The sequence below is a fragment of the Macaca thibetana genome, chromosome 14, assembly GCF_024542745.1.
Source record: "Macaca thibetana thibetana isolate TM-01 chromosome 14, ASM2454274v1, whole genome shotgun sequence".
Lineage (NCBI taxonomy): Eukaryota > Metazoa > Chordata > Mammalia > Primates > Cercopithecidae > Macaca > Macaca thibetana.
In genome coordinates, this window is record NC_065591.1 from 9,745,685 (window position 1) to 9,767,433 (window position 21,749).

Consider the following 21,749-nt stretch of genomic DNA (forward strand, 5'->3'; position numbering starts at 1 on the left):
TCTGGGGAGGGGGAGGGGGGAAGTCAGTGGGGGTCAGAGGTGGAGGGTGAAGAATGAGAAAGTTGGGGAGTTAGGTTTAGCTCAGGAACCATGTGTCCCTGCCCACTTCCCTCACTCCTTCCTTGTCCCTCCCCACATCCCTGCCTCTACATGGCTTCTCCCCACCCCTCCCAGAGTCCTATGGGACAGGACTCTGCTCCAATGCATCCGACTCCTCCCTGCCCACTCTTCCTCATGGGCCACCTCACTTCCCACTTTCGATGTCTCCCCTCCCATGGCCACCCTGCAATTAGCCTTCCAAGCTCCCCCCATGGCCGTCCCCTCCCAAGACCTCTCACCCATGTAGCAATCCCTACATGGCTGCCTGTCATGTCCCTACTCTCCAAGCCCTCCTGCCCACTGTTCCTCCCTCCCCCATATGCTGACACCAAGTGGTGGAAACCGCCCCGCAGCCCCAGCCTGCCCTGTGCAGAGTTCAGCTTTGTGTTGAATGAGGGGGAGAGGGACAAGTGAGGGCGGAGAGAGTTCAGGAGGAGGCAGGATGTGCAGGGAGCGGAGAGTGAGGGAGGGAGATACCGAACAGATAGACAGAAAACGTTGTACGGAAAAGTTGTTTTTTCTTATTTTTTCCGGGAGAACCCGCTTACACAGCTCTGTTTGTAATTTTTTTCTTCATGCTAAAATCACACGGCCTATTTGTTGATGTAAGTTGCCTGAATTCCGTGGTATGCTATCTTCTTTTTTAAAAACAAAAGCAAAAAAAAAAAAAAAAAAGCAAAAAGAAAAATCTAGAAAAAAAAAAAACCCTAAAAGATACTGTTGTTAGGTTTGTTTAAATGCTGCTGTTGTATCTGTTTTTAAAGCCTTAAACCAGTAGAGTTTTTTTTTTTCTGTTTCTTTTCAATTTCCTTTCCTTTCTGTTCCTTTTGATTTCTTAAGACAAACAAAAGACCAAAACCCAGAGTGTCACAGAGCCCGTGCGTGGGGTGCCCAGGGCATCTGAGCCGCTGCCCGCTTAAAGCGCAGTGCTCGGCCGGCTGGCGGGCGGGCCCAGCCCGCTCTAGTCTCCGCCAAAGCCAATTGGAACCGATTTGGGTGTGTGAGGCTGTTGTTTCTCTCTCTGTGCCGGCCGCCTGCGCCCTGGCCCTCGCTGACGCCCTCTCTTTTCTCTTCTCTCTCTTGTTCTAGGAGGAGAGTTAATATTGCCCATTATCACGGAGGACTCCTTAGACCCCCCTCCCGTGGCCACCCGATCCCCCTTCGTGCCCCCGCCCCCTACCTTCTACCCCTTCCTCACGGGAGTGGGCGCCACCCAAGACACGCTGCCCCCGCCTGCGGCGCGCCGCCCGCCCTCCGGGGGCCCGTGCCAGGCCGAGCGGGACGACAGCGACTGCGAGGAGCCCATCGAGGCCTCGGGCTTCGCCTCCGGGGAGGTCTTTGACTCCAGCCTCCCCCCCACGGACGACGAGGACTTTTACACCACCTTTCCCCTGGTCACGGACCGCACCACCCTCCTGTCACCCCGCAAACCCGCTCCCCGGCCCAACCTCAGGACAGATGGGGCCACGGGCGCCCCTGGGGTGCTGTTTGCCCCCTCCGCCCCAGCCCCCAACCTGCCGGCGGGCAAAATGAACCACCGAGATCCGCTTCAGCCCCTGCTGGAGAACCCGCCCTTGGGGCCTGGGGCCCCCACGTCCTTTGAGCCGCGGAGGCCCCCTCCCCTGCGCCCCGGCGTGACCTCAGCCCCCGGCTTCCCCCATCTGCCCACAGCCAACCCCACAGGGCCTGGGGAGCGGGGCCCACCGGGCGCAGTGGAGGTGATCCGGGAGTCCAGCAGCACCACGGGCATGGTGGTGGGCATTGTGGCGGCGGCGGCGCTCTGCATCCTCATCCTCCTCTACGCCATGTACAAGTACCGCAATCGTGACGAGGGCTCCTATCAGGTGGACCAGAGCCGGAACTACATCAGTAACTCGGCCCAGAGCAATGGGGCGGTGGTGAAAGAGAAGGCCCCGACTGCCCCCAAGACGCCCAGCAAGGCCAAGAAGAACAAAGACAAGGAGTATTACGTCTGAGCCCCTGGCACTGCGCCCCACTGCCAGCTGCCCCTCCTGGGAGGGCCCGGGAGGAGGGTGCCACCCTCTCCCTGCCAGGGGCCTGGGGACCCTCTCCCTGGCTGCCTCAGGCTTCTCTTACGAAGAGGAAACGCAAAAAAAGAAAAGGAAAAACCCCGTGCTCGCCCCCTTCCTCCTGCCGTCCACCGCGCGGCCTCGTCAGTCCCAGGGCTGACTGTCCCTCTCAGCTCTGCGCCTGCCAGGCAGGGCACGTGCTCACAGCCCTGGGTTGATTTATTTTTTTAAGGGGGGTAGTTTTATTTTGGTGGGGTTGGGTGGGAAGGAAGGCTGGGGGTTTTGTAAAGTGTCCACTATTCGTCCTGTTAATTTTCCTCAATTTTTCTTCTTCCTCCTTCTGTCCCTCCTGCCTTCCTTCTCTCCCCAAGCCCTCCAGTCCCCATCCCAGGCTTGCTGTGTCTCACTGTCCCCACCCTTCTTTCCTACTTCTTTTTTTGTGTGTCTCATTTCTCCCTTCCTTTCCTCCCTTTGGGTTTCCAGAGTCGGTGGGAGAAGGACGGGAGGGTGGGCCCGAGTGGCCCAGTGGGTGGGTGGGGTGGGGCAGTGGGCTTGTCCCCAAGTGCTCCAACTCCCCTCACCAGGAGAGGCACCTGCTTGGTGCCGCCCAGGGAAGGGGCTCAGGCCTGGCTGAAGGCCTGTTCTGTGTGTGCCGCCGGGCGACGTGCATTGATGGGGAAGCTGCTGGAGGAGCAGGGGTGGGGGTGGGAGGGAGGGGAAGGCAAATGCAGATATATATTACAGACAAATACTCTAGATTCCACGAGCAGCAGCCTGTGGCACCTGCTGGGTGCGGGCAGCAGGGAAGAGGGAGCAAGGCATTGTCCACAGACTGCTGGGGTCACTTCTCTGCCCACGGGCTCCCTGCTCCCCCAGTTTTTTTTCTCTCTTTGTTAACAAACGTGTCTGAGTCTTGGAAAACACCCCAACCCCGGAAATGTGTGGGAAAAAGAAAACAAAAACTTTCCAAATTCCAACGGTCCTGTGCAGTTTTTTTGGGGTGGGTGCTGTTAGATCCTGGCTTTGGGCTGGGGTCTGGGCCCACATGGGGGCCCACAAGATCTGGTAAGTTGCTCCCGAACTTTTGGGCGTAGCGTGGCTTTGGGTTCCTGGGATGACTTGTCTTTGTCTCACGGTGTCCTGTGTCCTATATCCCTGCTGGGCTGAGGAACGGGCAGGAAATGTGGCTGGTCTCTGGCCGGTTCACAGACCTTAGCTTCTCAGGGAGGCAGACAGATCTCTGGAGACCTTGTGTTGCCCCTTGATGGCTACTGGACTCACATCTCGGGGCATGTGTGCCCGGGCACCGACCTGGGTGCGGGACAGATGCTGCCTCATCCTTCAGCAGCCCTTGGAGGGAGGGAGGAGGTGATTCCTGGGCTTGGAGACCTTCAATGGCTGCTCCCAGGTCTCGAGGTGAATGAATGACTGAGTCCATGTGGTCTCCTGTTCTGCCTGACTCCAGAGTCTGTGCTCTTCCTCTCTGGGGATTTGGACCCTGGTACCCTACCTCCCCCCAAGTCCACTCTGGTTGACTGTGGGCAGCTGCTGGAACTGAAGGTGGAACCAGGGCTGGCCACCTCGTCCACTGTGTTTACTCCTTTGTGGAGATCCTAACAGGTCCATGGTCCAGACATGTTACGAGATGGGTCTGTATTTGTTAAGCCTCTCAGTCGCAAGGGACAGATACCCACGTGTACAGCATTGTCAGGAGGGGAAAGCGAGGAGGGTTGCGGACCTCGAGGGTGGCGGTGGTGGGGTGTTGCACCACCTGGCACGGGAGACATGACTCAGCCATGCTGTGTCACTCAGGGTCCCTCTCTCGATGGGCTTCTCAGCCCTCCCCTCTGCCAGGCTTCCTCATACCCTTGGCTTGCCATCCCCTCCACTGCCCAATTCTGCATCTTGATCTTCCGTCTGCAGCAGGCTCTGGCTGTTGACCAGCTCATCCTCGCGGCATTTTGCAGTTCAAAAGCCTGGGCCATCTTTAGGCCTGGCTGCCTCCATGCCTGCAGGAGCCCCACCCTTCAGCAGGGGAACATCCCTTAGTGGGAGTGGCAGGTACTGACCTGAGCAGCCTCCAGCTGTCTCCAGAGGCCAAGGTCAGTCTCATCTCCCTCTTTTCCTTCTCTCCATCCCTGAAAGAAGCTTTTGTCTTGGGACCCTCCCCACCATGGGGCACCCCCAAGACCTCTTGAGATTCCTCCCGCAAAATCCTAACAAGGGCGAGAGAGCAGAGCCCCAGGTGTGGATTTCTATGGACTCAGCCCCTCCTTGCCCTTCTGATCCAGCTCCTGAGGGGTGAGACTTGGGCCCTGCTTGTCCCCCAACTGCTCACCGTCTTGAAGCCGAGGTCAGCATCATTGAGGTCAGCTCTAAGCACCCGTGGAAGTCTGGGAGACGCCCTGGTTTGGGGCACTCTTGCTAGGATGTCCTGTTCCCGGACTGGTGATTGGAACCTTTGGGGCTTCCTGTTACTACTATCTCTGACCAAGGGACGGAGACAGCTTGGATTCCCCTCCTCCCATCACAACTAGCCAAAGAAAGACAGGCAGGAAGGGGCTCCTTGGTGTTAGGAAGGGAAAGAATATCCTTACTCCAGAAATTTCTGGAATGACCCTAAACAGGATAGGGGACAGTATATCAGGGTAGGGGAGCAGGAACAGGGGCAGTCCAGGAGTTGGAAGGATGGACCCCAGTCCTCCTGGTTGCCATATGACTGTGGGACTTGGTCTTTCTCTCTGCATAAGGCAGCTCAAGGTCTTGGTTATAAGAGGACAGACTCAGTCATTGACTCAGTTTACCCATCTGTAAGAGAGAGTCACCTGATTCCCAGTTTATCTTCTTATGCCTCTGAGGTTGAACTTAGCATCTGGGCCTGAGCTGGGCTCCTCAGGGTCTGGCTGGCCTGGCAGTGGCCCCAGGAGTGTCCCAGACAGGCCCAGTGTCCAGGGCTTGATGGTGCTTGAGATTCCAGGCATCCTGGCTCCTTGGCGGGTGGTCCTCACAGGGATGTGTCAGGAAATTTCTCCTCAGGCCTCTTAAGGACAGGGATTTGGGGGAGAAGTTCACAGACTTGCCCTCATCAAGCAAGCCCCCAGGAGAGGGAACACCAGCCCAGCCAGTGCCCAGCGCTTCTGGATAGAACCCCCCCTCTTGAAGGCAGATCTGGAGCCCATGGGGCTTGGTGCTACCTCTTCCCACACATCCTCTTGGGTGAGCTATGGGCTTGGCTGGAGGCAGGAAAATGAACAAAGTGAGTCCTGAGCCACTTTCCTCATCCCTGCTGCCTGAGGCCTCCACCGCCATGGGGATGAGACTGACGAGGGTAGTTATGGGTTCTTCTTTCCCTTGGCTCCTCCATAGCAGGGTGCCCCACAGGCTCTGAGGTTGGAGCCCCTGTGGTGGGCATCAGAACAGAGTGTGTCCCAAGCATAGGCTTGCCATTCGGGTGGGCTTGCGGCTGCTGCTGAGTGGGGCCCTTCTCCCTTCGCCGACACCCACTTGGCCACGGCAAGGCTGCTCACTCGCCAGAGGAACAGGGCCCTGGGCCTTCCCAGCTTTCAGGGCCTCTTGAGTTAATCGAGGGATGACTTATGTTGGAAGCAGACAGGCCTTGGGTCCTGGAAGGTCGTGACTACCTGGAAGGACCAGGAGCAAGGCCACTCAGGATGCGGGCAGAGGGGTAGCCCAGACCCCCTTGGTGAGCTGGAGGGATATCCCAGAAGACAGGAGAGGACATCTCCCACCAACCCTGGGTTCTGCCTTCTAGAAACTTCTGGATACCCTAAGGTCCCAAGAATGCTGTTCAAGGGTTAGAAAGGGCACCGGGCCTCAGCTGGGCAGCAGATAGACAAAAGACAACAAGTCCAGGGCAGACTGAGATGACGTTGTATTCAGGCATCTTCACAAATGGGATTCCTGCCCAGGGTTCTTTACTGAGGGGTGACCCTAGGTAGATGGCCAGAGGACACGGCCCCCCAGAGGCCCAGGGGCTGCAGCTGACAAGACCAGGCCAAGAAGTGACCCCCTTCCTGTGGGGGCAAAGAGTTGCTTTCTGTTTTCCCATTCCATGCGTGTGCATGTGCACGTGGGCACACGTGTGCACACATGGCTAATGTGTGTGTGTGTGGGGGTGGGGCACAGCCCTCGGTCAAGGTGCCTGGAAGTAGCAAGGCAGGCACAGGTGGACCCAGAGACTATCTGAGCATGGCCCCAGGGTGGCTCGGGTGACTGGGTGGGCTGACCGGGACCCGGCTGGGCAGGAAATGGCTTCTGCCTGCACCCAGACCTCTGTGTGCGCTGCACTGCGTTTCCCTGCGAGCCATGCCTGTGGACACTGTGGGCCCCTGGCCTTGCTGCTGCCTCCAGGAGAGTTACTGGACACCCAGATGGTGAGGCTGGGTTGGGAGAGACTGCGGGTGTTTGTGACCAGAGTGGGGCTCTGGAGGCCTACTGACGGGTTTGAATCCTGATACTGCCCCCACCTAACTGAGTGTCATGGGCAATCGGGTTCTTCAAGCCTCAAGGTTTTTTCATCTGTAAAATGGGGCAACGTTTGCCCTACAGGGTTCAGGAAAAGTGAAGTGAGATGATGCTTTGAGGGGTCCAGCACAGCACCGGGCCCACAATAGGGGCTGGAAATAGCAGCCACTCTGGCCTGGCAGCTGGGGCAGGAAAGCTGGCCTGGAAAAGGCCCATCCCAGCAAGGAGGCCCCAGAACTTTCCTCCTTCCCCCAACCTGGGAGGACCCTGGGGGGTCATCACTGGAGTCAGTGAGGGGCAGCCATTCATTTTTTCCTTTATTCAATCCCTCGCACCAATGCCCCACTGGCCCAGCGCTGTGTGGGAGCTGGGACATGGGGTCATGGGACCACCCCAACCCTCTGGGAACTCATAGGCTGGCAGGGTGGGAGAAGGCAGGCTTGTGGCTGTAACTGTGGGTAGAAGTTTCACGGGCATCTCAGGCTGGCCCTGGAGCCCTGGAAGGGGGTCTGGGTTTGGGGGTTAAGTGGAGTCTGTCAGGGATAAGGGTGGGAAGGGGACTGCAGGCAGAAGATGTGGCGGGCAGGTGGCTGAGGTCTGGAGGGACATGGAGAGGGGCCAGGGGTCAGGCTAACAAGGGCTTCTGGGTAAAGCTGTGGAGCTGAGACTCTACTGCTTGTGCGGCGCCAGGAGAGGCCTTGACCTTGGATGGTGGTTAGCTCTGAGCTCTGGGCAGGTGGACGGGTGTGGGCGAACAAGTGGCAGTGAGGAGGCAAGCAGAGGGTTGGCAAGGCCAGCTCGTTCCCCTGGGCTGACCCCTCTGCTCTCTGAAGCCATGAGGGCAGGGCAGGGTGGTGGTGCACTGGGCCGCCTTCTGCAAATCAAACTGTTCTTTGCCCCTTCAGTATTGAAGGGGGCCCTTTGGACTGTGAGAGGGGCAGGGCTCAGCTGGAGGGGCAGCCCTGGGGGAGAGTGGGGACCTCAGAGGACAGCCTCTGGGCCTCTGGAAATGGACTTTGCTTTCCTCCTGCCTTCTCCAGAGGACAGAAGAAGGCTCTTCCTCCGACTGTCCCATCACAGGCTTCCCAGGAGGCTAAAATTGTGTGGATTTCAGGACAGAGTTCCCCAGGGTGCCGTGTGTCGCCTTCTTTACTGCCCTGTTCAGGAAACACACGGGGGTGTGTCTTGGGGGTGCAGAGTGGCCCCTGACCTTTGACCTGTATCCATCCCAAGGACTCCAGGGAATGCCACCACCCTGCTCTCGGGGGCCCAGAACTGAGCTCCCAAGCATGTGATGGGTGGGGAGTGCGTGTGCAGTGACTGCCCTGTCAGTCATCAGGGCTTTAGAGGTAGAATCTGGGGCCTGTGAGGTCCCCCAACAAGAGCTGGATCTCCCTCTCACAAAGGACTATCCACTCTTCTCCCTTTGGCCTCTCTCAGGGTGGACCTGGGGGAGCTTGGCCATTTGTGCCTCGAACGGTGTAGTGAAGGGCAGAGGACAAAGCCGTGGGTCAAAGCACTGCCAGCTGGAGACCGAGCCCTGGGTTGCCACTCTCCCAGAGATGTACTGTGTGACCGTGGGCCAATCCTATCTGTCTGGGCCTCTGCTTGTCCCTCCGTACAGTGATGGGGATGGGTGAGCAGGCTGCCCTGTGCTGGGGTTCTCTGGTGGGAGGGAGGGCTGGTCCCAAGGCTGGGTCCACTCACTGGTTCTGCACATCTTGGATGGTGTCGGGCAGCGGCAGGCTCTGGGTCTCGGGCAGAAGCAGTGCGGCCAGGCCACTCAGCACCGGCACCGTCCCGTATACCAGCAAGGGTAGCCAGGGGCCATGGACACCCAGCAGCCGGACCAGGGGCCCCAGGATGGCTCCTCCACGGGCCGCCATCTGGCCCAAGCCCACTGCGGTCATCCTGCCAATGCAGATGAGCCTGTTAGCGCCTGGTCTGCCTGCCCACATCCTTGATCCCATACCCGGGCCAGGCCCACTTGGCCCAGGGAGGCCCAGGGGGTCAGGCTGGGCTTGGGACGCACCTGAGCAGCCCCAGGATCATGCAAGAGGGAGATGCATGACATGAACATCTAGGTCTGGGAGAAGCCAATCCTGCCTGGGGTTGCTCCGCAGCTCAGCCCAGGGCTCCCCTCTCCTGGAGCCCAGGCCCAGCCTCACCTGAGCACGGTGGGGAAGAGCTCGCTGCTGTAGATGGTGATGCAGGTGAAGGCGGCCCCCACCCCGCCCAGCCCCAGCACGGCCAGGGCTGAGCGCACAGCCCCCATTTCTGTGGGTAGAGATGGGATTAGTGAGCTTGGTGGGGGGCCCAAGATCAGATGGGGGCTCCCTTCAGCCCAGGGGGCTTATCCTTGAGCTGCAGGCCTCTTTGCAAATGCTTGGGAGTCATCTCCATCTGGGGGTCCTGTCCTGAGTGGCCTCATGGCCACACCTGCAATCTGCTCCCCACTCAGACATCCGGAGCCAGCCCTGGAGTCCTCTTGACCCCTGTTTCCCTGCCCCTGCAACCCATCGCTCAGTTCTCATTTTAACTCCACACTTTTCCCTGGTGCCACCCCTGCCACTCCTTCACCGTTCTCGTTGGCTCAGCGCAGACACTGCCGTCTGTCCCTAGACGGCTCCAGCAGCCTCCTTCCTGACAGGGTACCTGCTCTAGTCCAGCACCTCCAAGGAGGGGCCGAGGTCTCTGTTCCCAACCCGACACCCCCGAGGTAGGGAAGCCTCTGGTGTCCAGCTTTGCCCCCTCACCGTGGGGCACCAGCGTGTTGGCCAGAATGCAGAGCCCTGCCAGTAACAGGGATGCGGCCTGCGTGGGGCGGCGGCCCAGTCGGCTCAGCAGCAGCAGGGCGCCCATCTTGGCCGGGATGTCCACGACACCAATGAACATCTGGAGCAGGAAGATGTTGCTGCCCAGGGCCTGCAGGTCCAGGGCCAGGCCGAAGAAGGTGAAGCCAAAGGCAAACCTGGGGTGGGGGTCAGGGGAGTCAGGGTGGGGGTGGGGGTGGAGGGGCGGTGGGCAGGATGGGAACAATGGGCGGGGGCGGTCAGGGTGGGGGCGCGCTGCTCTTAGGTCAGCGTTCTGGCCCTTCAGCTGCAGCTCTGTGGGCTGGGGCCAGTCTCTAGACTGTTTCCCAGGTCCATTTGCCAACATGGCTTTCCTTTGGGTTTGGCTGATGGGAGGCGCTGGTGAAAGGCTGGAGGAGGGGAGAAGCGGGAGATTTCTGCCTCCCTCTCTGCGTAGGGGCTTTGTCTGGGAGTGACTATGTTCCTTCCGTGGCTCCAGCTGCCACTAAACAGGCCTTCCCTCCTTGGCCTTGGCGGTCTTGGTCTTTGCTGGATGGCTGTGGGTCCTGGGCTCTGATAAGCCCGCTCTGCCCTCCCCAGCCCCTCCACACCAGGCAGGGGCGCTTGCTGCCCATGCTGTTGCCTGGATGACCCCATCGTCCTGCCTGGCTCCCAGCCCCCCCAGGAGCTTTGTTAGGGATCCGGCCTACTGCATCTCTTCTATCTGCCTTGCCCCTTATTAAAGCCCCTCAGTGAGCCCACCCGGCCTAGGTTGTCTCCTGTCAGGAGTGACTGACAGAGGGGAAGGTGTCTGTGCTGCAGGCCAGCGGGACCAAGCAGAGCCAGCAGAGGCCGGGGCCATGTGCCAGCGAGAGCCCCGATTCCAGGTTCCTCTGTGGAGGTGGGGTTGGGGGAAGGGCGTCTACCAGCACAACATGGAGATACAGGTCCGGAAGCGCAGTCCGGGCGTGTGGAGCAGTGTGCCCAGGCTGGCGGGAGCCTGGTCCATGCTCAGTTCCTCCCTCATGGCTGAAAGCAAGACCTATGGAGATGGGGTGGGTGCTGTTGGCACTGGGGGCTCCAGGTGCCTCCTCCTCTCTGAGACCTTCTTCTCAGGGAGCTGAGGTCCTTGGTGGGTCTCCCAGGGTGCCCTATGCAGGGCCAGGGAGAGGGTCTGAGGGTCCAGGTTTGAGGAGGATCAGCCTTACCTCAGGGGTCAGGGTGTCCCGCACCGCCCCCTTTCTGTTGATGGCAGCCACCCTCCACAGCTCGCGCAGGCCCCGGTCCAGCCTGCCCGTGGTGAGGAGCCATCGTGCCGACTCTGCCAGCCACCTTCAGTGGAGGGGCATGGGAGGGGTCATTGTCTGTGGCCCCCAGGGCCTGGCCTGCGCCAGCCTTAGACTGCTCCCCTGTACCCACTGCTCCAGGCCCAAGGCTCAGGGTGGCTGAGGACCCTGAAGGGCAGCCATGCCCTCTTGGGCACCCTCCTTCCCCAGCAGAACTCCTGCTTCCTTTCTCCCTCCTAGGGGTTGCGGTTGGGGATATGCAGTTCTCATCCTGGGGCTGGCTGCTGGGATGGAGGGAGGGAGGACTCCGTTGAACCCTTCCTGCCTCCCTCTGGACCCCACAGCCTTTCCCCTACCTCACTAGAAACCTGGCCTGGTTGCAGTCAGGGCCCCTAGGGCTACAGGACCACCGGGTCCTGGCCGCTGCCAGGACCTTGGCTATCTCCAAGGCCGCTGGGGTCCACCCCTGTCCCGGCACCTCCCATACCACACGGCCTTCCTGTCCACCCCATGGCTGCATCTTCCTCCTGCAAACAGTTTAACAGCCACCCTGGGACTCAGGCTGGGAGCAGGGTCCCCAACTGCACCAGTGCCCTCTGGCCGCACCCAGTCAGCCGATTCCCACACAGCACCCCTTGCACCTGAGTCTCTGCTACCTCAGCCTCATGAGCCCAGCCCCTCCCCTCCCTGTGGCAGGACTCAGCCCCTTACACTGACCTGGCTCCCACTACTCTCAGCGTCAAACTGAGCTTACGCCACCCCATCCTGCCCCACCTGCTGAGCGCCTGCCATGCTACCACTCTACACAAGCGCCCCACCACTCTACACAAGGCCTGCCTCTAGGCCTTGGCTCCTGCAGGTCCTTCAGCCAGACATGTTGTCCCCTATGAGCAGCCGGGTGGGGGCCACCTGCCTACACCCACTGGGGCCCTGAGCTCCTTAGGTATTTGCAGAACAGAGGAGAGAAGTAGAGATTCCAGGTGCATATTAGAGGTAGAGCTGATGAAGCCTGGTGACCCCGTGGACTTGGTGGGGGGATGGTGAGGGAGAGAGAGGCATCATGGTCACTGTGACTCAGCATCTGGTGAGTTCAGGGGCTGCTCCCCACTCTGGGGAAGCCTTGAGGAGGAGAGGTCTAAGGAGATGTTTGTGGAGATGAGACACCTATAATGGAACCATCACACAGGCAGTTGGAGGCACGAAGCTGGAGGTCAGTGGGGGAGGCGGGACCGAGTGGAGATTTGGAGTCTGCAGCATTTGGAGGGAGCTGGGGCTGCAGGCAGGGGTGAGGCTGCCTGAGGGAGAGAGTGCAGACCGTGCCCGCCACACAGCAGAGGCCACAAGTGATGGTGGCCAGATCATTGTGGGTGACCCTGGGAAGGGCAGTTTGGGTGGAGAAGAGGGAGAAAGCTGACTGGAATGTGTTGGAAGTGACTGGGAGGGAGAAAGCGGGGTCCCATTTTCAGATGTCCACACCCCAGCTTGTCGTCAAGCCTTAGGCGCAGTTTGTGAGGCCATGATGTTTGGGATTCCCTGTGAGTTCCACATGGGCAGAGACCCCGTGTCTGCTCATAGCTGGTGTCAGCCAGTGCCTGGCATCTGGTAGGTGCTCAGTAGTTATTTGTTGAATGAATGAATTAATGAATGAATTAATGGGCACTTCTTCAGCCCTGTGGGAGCATATCTACCAAGGAAAGGGGGGTGCAGCTCTGTGGCCCTGCATCAGCATGAGAACCAGGAGGGGTGCCTTGGAATTTGTATTGCTGACCTTTGCCTTCCACTGTCTGCCCTCTTGGTGTTGGGAGTCAAGCTGCCATCCCAGAAGGCTGTTGGACACAATTGCCTCCTTGTGGAGCCACTGTATGAGATGTAATTGTCTCCTGCTCTAAGGAGTGGCTGCAAATTGTTACTCCACTCCAAACTGTTGGGTGGGAGAGATTTGTGGAGTCAACCTTCTTCCTAGTGTGGGTGTGGGCATCTGTTCACCACTGGGCCCTCTGCTGTGCTCCTTTCTGCGGTGGTCCCAATGGCCAAACAACTACTAAGTGCAGGGCCCGTGTATGAATGATCCAGGCTCAGCCCTGCCCTCAAATGGCCTCCGTCCATCCATCTATCCATTCATCCATCCAGTTCATCCAATTCATCCACCTATCCATCCATTCAACCATCCATCCATCCATTCCATCCATCCATCCATCCATCCATCCATCCATCCATCCATTCAACCATCCATCCATCCATCCATCCATCCATCCATCCATCCATCCATCCATTCAACCATCCATTCAACCATCCATCCATCCACCCACCCATTCCATTCCATCCATCCATCCATCCATCCATCCATCCATCCATCCATCCCAACTATCCATCCATCCATCCATCCATCCATTCCTTCCATCCATCCATCCATCCATCCATCCATCCATCCATGCATCCATCCATTCATCCATTCCAACCATCCATCCATCCTTCTATTCCAACCATCCATCCATCCATCCTTCTATCCATTCATTCAACCATTGATTCAATTCATCTATACAATCCAATCCATCTATACACCAACTCACCCATCCACTCGTCTAATCCACACATCCATCATCCCATTTATTGATCTGTCTCTACCTACCTGCCTACCTACATACCTACCTACCTATCTATTTCTACTTACCTAACAATTCATCCATTCAACAAATATTTATTTAGCACCTACTATGTGCCAGGTGCTTGGCAAGGGCCAAGCCTGATTTGTTTAAGGGCAGTGCTGACATTTCCTAACTTCCTACACATGCCGGCTCTCTTTGGGGACTGTGGAGTCCCCTCTGATGAGTGGGTCCTGGTCCCTGTTCTCTAGCAGACAGACACATGCATTGATTCTGTCAACCCATGAGGCAGACTGCAGCTGTGTGCTGTATGTGCGGGCATGTGTTGTATCTTTCCACCCGCAACCCTAGCCTAGTTCAGTGCTGCCATGCCTGGCACAGAGGGGCTCGGAAGATGGGCCTGGCAGCACAGATGCCAAGGCAGGCAGAGACAGGAGAGGGGAACAGGCCAAGAGATGAGGAGAAGGAGGGAGGAAAGGAGAAGAATGAGTAGGAGAAGGAGCACTTGGGAGGAGCAGGGGAGGCACCCTGGGGACCCAAGCCCTGGTTGAAGTGGGTGTCTTGGGCTTGTGGGTGGTCCACTCTGCCAGGCTCCTGGCTTTCCTCCAGCCCGTGCACCCCTGGCCTCTAGCACTCCCCAGCCCCCAGGGATAGGAGAGTCTCCCATTCCCCCGGGTGGAGAGTGGGCAGGATCTCCTCTGAGGAGGGAAGTGGAGCACAGCACCCACCATGAGTACAAAAAGCAGAGGAAGAAGGGGACCGAGACCACCAGCTGCAGCAGTGTCCAGTCCCGCACACCGTAGGCCACTGCGGCCGTCAGGCCATGGCCGAAGCTGAAGCCCAGAGAGTTCAGGGTCATCACCAAAGGTCGGGCCTGCGCCGCCGTCCACTCCATCACTGCAAGGAGACCGAGTGGTTCAGCCCTGGAGCCTGCATGGAGCCCCCCTGCATGGCGCCAGGTCAGAGACCTACAGAGAGTGCCCGTGTTCATCATGACACCTGCTACGGCAAAGGCCAACAGGAAGCGGAACAGGCAGTACACGGGGAAGGTGGGGGCGAAGGCAGCTGCCGTGCCCATTACAGCCATCTGAAGGTAGCTCCAGGTTAGCACCAGCCTGCGCCCGAACCTGCGGCACAAACCAGGAAGAGGCAGGGTCTGTGACTGGCCATGGCACTGGCCACGGGGATCTGGACCACAGAGAGCCCACCCTCTGCTTGGCCACTGAGCTGAGGCGGACACTGAAGCGGCACCTGGGTGAAACCTGCATTCTCCACCCATGGAAGACTCTGGAGCAAGACTCTGGAGCACAAAGAGAGTCCCGAGGCTGGAGCCAAAGGGAATGGGCTCCGGTCACCAGGAGCACTCAGGTCACAGCTGAAGGCAGGCGTGTGGCCAAGCCAGTTTTAGCAGTGAATGTTTGCTGGGGAGTAGCAATCCTCTACAACCCCCAGAATAAAGTCAGTGAACTTGAGGCTCAGAGAAGGTTCCAGACCTCCCTACATGGCACAGCTGCAGGGTGGCTGGCCCGAGACCCACCTCCAACAAGGAGGGCGTCTAGACTTGGTTTGTTGAGGCTGGTTTGGGGCCAGTCGGCCAGGGGCCTAGGAGAGCGGGGTCGTGAGGGGAACTGGGACCTTCCTGGACTGGGGGTACTCACCTGTCTGAGGCAGGGCCGCACGCAGCAGCTCCCACCAGAATCCCAGCCAGGTAGATGGACTGGGCCATGGGCTTCAGGGCATGAGAGTCACACACCAGGTTCCACTGAGGGGAGAGGAGGAGAATGAGCTCAGGAGGCTGGGAGAGCCCGTGCGGAAGGGCAGAGGAACTGTATGGGAGGGCCCCCAGGGAGCTGGGTGGGGTGGGTGGCCTGGTGACCTCTAGGGCTTTAGAGCAAGACCCTGTGGAACAGTGAGGGCACCCACAGGCACAGTTTGGTCTTCTGAGGAGTATATCCTGCCACCCTTTGCCTAAACTCCTCCCTGGCTCCCTATTGCCCAATGGGTTTCTAGCCACATCTACCCCGTCTCCTGTCTGTCCACTTGGAAGCAGCCACCCAAACTGACACCCTGGCCGCTCTCCCGGAGGCTGCGTCCCTCCTGTTCTTTGTAAAGAGGTTCTTCCCGCTTGTTGGGACGAGCCGCCCCTGTCTGCTTGCCTGGCCTTGCCTGGTGCCCCATCTGGGAGGCAGCCTGGGGTGGTCCCTTACCCTGTGTGCTTTGGTCTTGGGGAATCCAGTGAATGGTCACTGAGTCCCCCTGTGGCTACGTTGCCTGGAGTCACAGCTGATGGGTCAGCAGGGCCGAGACTGGGTGAGGCCAGTGAGTGTCCAGGTGCCAGCATTTAGAGGCGCCCGCCCAGGTGCCCCCTGCACCTCCAAGAGCCTGGGCTGGCTCCATCTGTAGACTGATCCCTGCCGCCCACTCCCCTGTGTGTGGCTGACGAGGGGCTGAGAGGCTCGAGAGTGAGCAGGGCCTGAGGAGGTGGGTCCCTCCCAGGACTGGACCTTTGAGTCTGAGCCACCGTGATCCATGACTCTGACCTCCAAGGTGGCAGGACTCGAGTGGCTCTGGGGGAGGCCCTACCTTGGCCACGATGGTGGAGGTGAAGATGCTGCGGTCATAGACCCAGCCGTCCACACACGGCTCTGTGTCGGCCTCGCTCCAGCTGGTGGCCGTGGCATTGGGGTCCAAGATCTGCCACTGTGGCTGGCGGAAGCGGCGGCATTGGTGGGGCCCCTGGTTGGGGCCCGGTGGGATGGAGACAGCCAGGAGGGCCTCGGGAGTCAGGCCCCCTGGGACGCCGGCCTGAGCCGTGCTGTTGTCCAGGAGGGGTACCCAGCAGCGGTGGCTGGGCACAGCGGCCGAGAAGTTCTCCAGCATGCTCTGGGTACTCAGCCACATGATGGAGACCATCAGAGCCACTGTCTGGAGAACCTGGAACCTGCCCAGGCCACCCACGAGGTCCAGGAGTTCAGAAAATGCCATGGAACCTACTCAAGGGGCCCAGAAGAGGGCCCACTTCACAAGGGCTGGCCCAAGGCAAAGGGGCCAGGGCCACGGGCCTGTTTCCTCCACGGTGGTGCCCACAGTGGCTTCTCCAGCCCGGCGGCTGGGAGCATGTCAGTGGCTGCTGGCTTCACAGACTCGGGGCTGGGGGCTCAGGCTGTCTGGTCATCTGCCTGCTGGTGTCACTTGGAGTGGCTCCAACCGGACCCTGAGGCTGCGTGAGGTGATTCCGAGACCTCCAGCATCTCCCCAGAGAGGCAGCTGCTCCAGACCTCCCGGAAAAGCTGAATTTGGAAAGTAGGAAATGTGGAGACTGAAGACTTTAATTCTAGACTGGAATTAAAGTGTGACTGGTGACACTTACGGAATCGAGTTTAGCAATCATTTCCTTGGTCAAAGTTTAACCCGCGTTGAGGGAGGCGCAGATATGAGGGAGATGCAGCCTCCTTCGCTCGGGGGCCAGGGCCAGCCCGCTCTTTGCCAGGTCTTGGGAAGGCCTAAGTTCTCCTCCTGGCGGCTGTGGGATGCCAGGGCTGCCTGCCCCCTTCGGTGCCCCTGCGTGCCTACCTCCCAGAGTGGCTGAGCCAAAAGAAGGCGGGCCCGCAGATCCCCCTAACTTGGGGCTGGGGCAGCTGTGCAGGTCTCTGTGTGGGCCTGGGTCACTGGCAGCTGCCCAGCCCCTGCGCCTCCCAGGCTGTGCGGCCTGGCCTTGCCCATGGCTCCACCCGTGGCTCCTGCCTCCACTCACCTGCTATGGTTGGCGTCCTGTTCCCCCTTTGCTGTTACCCTGTCCTGAGCCCTCGGTGGAGCTTCCCAGCATCAACAGACACCCCACAGACTCCCCAAGTTCAGTGTGCCCAATGCCTCCCTGAGATCTCTGTCCCCTCCCCAAATCTACGCCTCCTGCAGAGCCCCACCTCAGCTATGGACTCCCATGTCACGGTCCCTGGCCTGGAACCCAGCGTCTTGGTTCATGCCTCCTGCTCTCTGCCTCCCAAACTCACAACAGGCCAAGCCTGGCTAGTTTTGCCTCCTAAGGATGTCTCTCTCCCACCTCCCCAACTCCGCAGCTGTCCTTGCCCTTGTCTTTCTGCCTCAACTCCTGTCCCTGGACCCACCCCGCACTGCAAACCCTTGGGTCAAATCCTGCTTAAAAGTCAAGGGGCTCCCAGTCAACAATAGCTAGTGGTGCCTTACCAGGGCAGGGGGGCGGGCAGCAGTGTGTGCCGGTGCAGGGTGTGGGGTTCAGGAAAGTCTGGACCGAAGCCAAGAGAACCCCCTTGGTCTTGATAGCTAATTCTCTAGGCGAAAGGGCCAGAAAACACAAAGCAGTTAAAAAGTGTGTGTGTGTGGCTGGGTGTGGTAGCTCATGCCTGTAATCCCAGCACTTTGGGAGGCCTAGGTGGGCAGATCACTTGAGATCAGGAGTTCAAGACCAGCTTGGCCAACATGGCAAAAAACCATCTCTACTAAAAATACAAAAGTTAGCTGAGCACGGTGGTGGTGTACAGCTATAATTCCAGCTACTTGGAAGGCTGAGGCAGGAGAATCTCTTGAACCCGGGAGGTGGAGTTTGCAGCAAGCTGAGATTGCACCATTGCACTCTAGCCTGGGCAACAAAGCAAGACTCTATCTCAAAAAAAAAAAAAAAAAAAAGAAGTGTATATGTATGTGGCTGTGTGCACATACCTGTGTATATGTGCACATGTGTTTGCACAAGTGCATGTGTGTATGTGTGTGCATGCGTATATGTGCAGTGCAGCAGTGATGGCAACCCAGGTGTTTGCTGTTATGTGCTTTGGGCACAAAACTCTCCATTTGAGGCATAAATGCCCCTCCCATCTGCTTCTTTTTGCTTCACCCACTCTTCCCACTGCCCCACCACGTGGCTTACCAAGCCAATTTCTTTGCCTCCCTGGACTCTGCACCTTGACTCATCCACTGCTTCTACCACGTGCCCTGTACATGCTTGCTCAGTTCCCACCCTTGCTTATGTTGGACCTCCAGCCTGGAATGCTGTCTCCAGGCTCACCCTTAGGCCACATACTGTGTGGAATGGGCACAGTCCAAATACTGCCTCCCCCAGTGGGCTCTCTTTGCTTATTCCTGCCTACACCCAGGGCTCAGAGTTGTCAGTGGAATCCCATCTTTACATTGTCCTGCATTCTTCTCAAACTCCTGACCTCAGGTGATCTGCCCACTTCGGCCTCCCAAAGTGGCATGAGCCATGGCACCCAGCCATGTCCTGCATTCTTCTATTATGGTCTGGTTGGTCTTATTTCCAGCGAGCTCCTGGTAGTCTGGGACCCTTCTTTAGAGCCTCTTTGGAACTGATTTGGACAACAAATAAAGGCTCCATGAAGACTTGCTGAAGTGCATGGACGATTTTTTTTAAAAACTTCCTTTTTTTTCTAATTATGAAATAATTTACACACTTCCTTAAAAATTCAGAACATATTGAAAAGTGTAATGAAAATAAAGATCACTCATATACTCATCAACCAGTGAGTTACACTATTGTTTACAGTTTGGTGTAAATATGTCCAGGCTTTGTTTTTGTAACTGATATGTTTAGCTTCATCAGCCTGACCTGCCAAATAAGCTTTACATTTCCTTTTGTAAAATCCAAAAGAAAAACCTTTGCCTTTTAATTAGCAGTTTTAACCTGTTCATATTTATTGTAATTATTGACATGTTTGGACTTCATTTACCACATTTTCCCTTTAAATCTTGGTTTCCTTGTTCCTAATTTCTACTGAATAAATTAAGTTTTCTTGTTCTATACTTCTGTCTTGGTCTGTCAGTTATGTTTTATTTCTGTTATCCTTATATTTGAACACACAAACCAGGGGTTATTTGATACCACTTTCCCTCTTCAAAACTACCACCTTCTCTTCATTCTCTCTCTCAATAGATGATCTTTCTTCTTATTTCACTGAAACAATAGAAGCCATCAGAAGCCAACAATCTAATTCGCTCACCAGCTCACCTGCCTTGGTGCCCCCACATTCTGCCTTCCCTCCACCCAGTTTGGTCTCTCTCTCATCCATGCCAGCCCCTCACTGTGTGCCTAGAGCCCCTTTGCCTATTCACATCTCTCTTTGGCACTTGTCTTTCCCTCACTACTGGATAATTTCCAGCAATGTACAAATATGCCATTTTTTCTGTAGTCTTCCAAAAAGTCCCCCTCCATTTGAGCCCCTCTTTCTTCTTAAGCTATCGCCCCGCCTTTGCTTCTATTTACAACAAAATTCTATGAAAGTATTATTGACACTCATTTCCACTTTCTCTCTTCCCATTGTTTTGTTTTTTTGGATTCATTCCCATCAAGGCTTTGCCCCATCACTCTGCTGTCACCAATGACCTCCATGCTACTAGATGCAATGACATTTTCAGTCCTTATCTTACTCGAGCCATCTGTCTCTGATCTCCACCTGAGGATACTTTCTTCCCTGGGCCTCCAGGACTCACCAGTTCTCAGTCTTCTTGGTTGGGTTTTCCTCTTCTCCCCACACTGTTAACATTGGAGGCCACTGAGCTCACTCCTTGGTCTTCTCTATCTTCTCTATCATCTGGTCCATTCACATCTTTAGCCTGTACCTCTTCTTGGAATGCTAGATTTTGATCCAACTGCCTAATCTTAGGTGCTTAATAAATATCTCACACTTAGTGTGGCCAAAGCTGAGCTCTCCCAAAAAAGTGCTTCTCATTCAGCTTTCTCTACTTTTTTTTTTTTTTAATTGCGTCAGAGTCTTGCTCTGTTCCCCAGGCTGGAGTGCAGTGGCGCCATCTCGGCCCACTGCAATCTCCACCTCCCAGGCTCAAGCAATTCTCATGCCTCAGCCTCCTGAGTAGCTGGGTCTATAGGCATGCGCCACCATGCCCAACTAATTTTTGTATTTTTAATAGAGATAGGGTTTCACCATGTTGGCCAAGCTGGTCTCGAACTCCTGGCCTCAAGTGATCCACCCGCCTCGGCCTCCCAAAATACTGGGATTATAGGCATGAGCCACCACACCCAGCCCAAAATCACCAGCATTTTAATTTCAGAATGTGTAATTTCCATTTCAGAATCCCTGTTTGGTTCTTCCTATAACTGCCCCTTCTTGTTTCCTAGTTTCCACTTCTTGTTTCATGGGTGGAATAATTTCCTTGATCTCTTAGTGGATATTAAGAGTGTTTCTCTTGGGCCAGGCATGGTGGCTCATGCCTGTAATCTCAGCACTTTGGGAGGCCGAGGTGGGTGGATCACTTGAGGTCAGGAGTTTGAGACCAGCCTGGCCAACATGGGGAAACCCTGCCTCTAGTAAAAATACAAAAATTAGCCAGGCGTGGTGGCACACACCTGTAATCCCAGCTACCAGGGTTGCTGAGGCAGGAGAATTGCTCGTATCCATGAGGTGGAGGTTGCAGTGGAGCCAAGATCACACCACTGCACTCCAGCCTGGGCGACAGAGCGAGACTGTATCTGACAAAAAAAAAAAGAGTGTCTTTCTTGTTAATATCAATATGCATTTGTTGAGCTGAGTGTTGATAATGCACCAGCTACTGCTCTAGGCACAGGGATGCAGCAGTGAACAAACAAGATAATTCCCTGTTCTCACTGATATGTAGAAAGACATGCCAGTAAGAGAGGGGAAACACATCAAGAAATAAATGAATATAATGTAGTGACAAGTAGTGATCATGCCGTGGAGAGAGCAAGACAGCATAAGAGGCAGAGAGTAAGGATCATGTTGCCACTTTGGGTGGGGCAGTCGGGGAAGACTTCTCTGTGGAGGCGGCATTGAAAGAGACTCAAGTAGATGAGGGACAAGACACACAGTTGACTGGGGAAAGAACATTGCAGGCAGAGGGAAGAGTATATGCAAATACCCTGGGATGGGCATGTGATTTTATGCTCAAGAAGTAGGAAGGAGGCCAGTGTGGTTGGGGATAAGTGAGTGGGAAAAGTAGAGCAGTTATGGGGCCGAAACATACAGATCCTTATAGGGTTTTGAGGAGAGGAGTGGCATGATCTGACTAATGTTTTTACAAATCCCCCTGGAGAACAGACTGAAAACGGGACAAATATAGAAGAAGGGGTTTCCCCAGGAGGCTGTTGGGGTGTATCATGTGAGCAATGAGGGTCAGTGCTAGGGGATTAGGGCAGGTGGAGAGAAATGCTTGGATTTGGGGCATATTGCTTTGCTTTGATTAAATATAGGGCCAAGGGTGAAGAAAAAGGATAAACTGATGATCAGGTGGGTGGTGGGTGGATGGTGGGCCATTTACGGAGAAGCAGAACACTCGGGGAGAAACAAGTGTGAGGGAAAAATGAATCTTTTTTTGTGATGAGATTGACACATCTATTAGCCATGCAGGTGGTGGCATCATGGAGTGACTTGGGAATAATTAGGGGATAAAAGGCATTTTAAGTCACAGGACTGGATAAGCTCACGTAGGGTG

General features: G+C 56.6%; 3 protein-coding genes across 21 annotated transcripts in view; 2 read left to right on the top strand and 1 right to left on the bottom strand.

The window, feature by feature from the left end:
- The window catches only part of NRXN2 (neurexin 2), a 117,252-nt gene extending 114,152 nt beyond the window's left edge, over positions 1-3,100 (top strand). For 8 of the 14 annotated variants that reach the window (XM_050757087.1, XM_050757088.1, XM_050757093.1 and 5 more), the window contains one exon: positions 1,771-3,100. In XM_050757087.1, coding sequence (XP_050613044.1) covers positions 1,771-2,075 — 305 coding nt within the window. In that variant the 3' untranslated portion in view covers positions 2,076-3,100. Of the gene's footprint in view, positions 1-1,188 lie in introns of all 14 variants that reach the window. The other 6 variants (XM_050757083.1, XM_050757086.1, XM_050757085.1 and 3 more) reach the window with 1 other exon arrangement.
- TRMT112 (tRNA methyltransferase activator subunit 11-2) overlaps positions 1-21,749 on the top strand; it is a 347,607-nt gene that overhangs the window by 50,895 nt on the left and 274,963 nt on the right. The window lies entirely within an intron of this gene.
- SLC22A12 (solute carrier family 22 member 12) lies at positions 6,910-16,668 on the bottom strand. 5 transcript variants are annotated; one of them, XM_050757186.1, is made up of 10 exons: positions 15,879-16,668; positions 14,954-15,057; positions 14,268-14,422; positions 14,024-14,192; positions 10,615-10,738; positions 10,333-10,448; positions 9,371-9,585; positions 8,783-8,891; positions 8,322-8,525; positions 6,910-7,771 (listed from the first exon to the last, which is right to left on the bottom strand). In XM_050757186.1, exons 1-10 carry the CDS (start codon positions 16,278-16,280, stop codon positions 7,708-7,710), a joined length of 1,662 nt encoding a protein of 553 aa, XP_050613143.1. In that variant the 5' UTR covers positions 16,281-16,668; the 3' UTR covers positions 6,910-7,707. The 5 variants fall into 5 exon arrangements, with proteins under 5 accessions (XP_050613143.1, XP_050613140.1, XP_050613142.1 ...); XM_050757183.1 differs by having other exon boundaries at positions 14,024-14,422; XM_050757185.1 differs by lacking the exon at positions 10,333-10,448 and having other exon boundaries at positions 14,295-14,422; positions 15,879-16,667.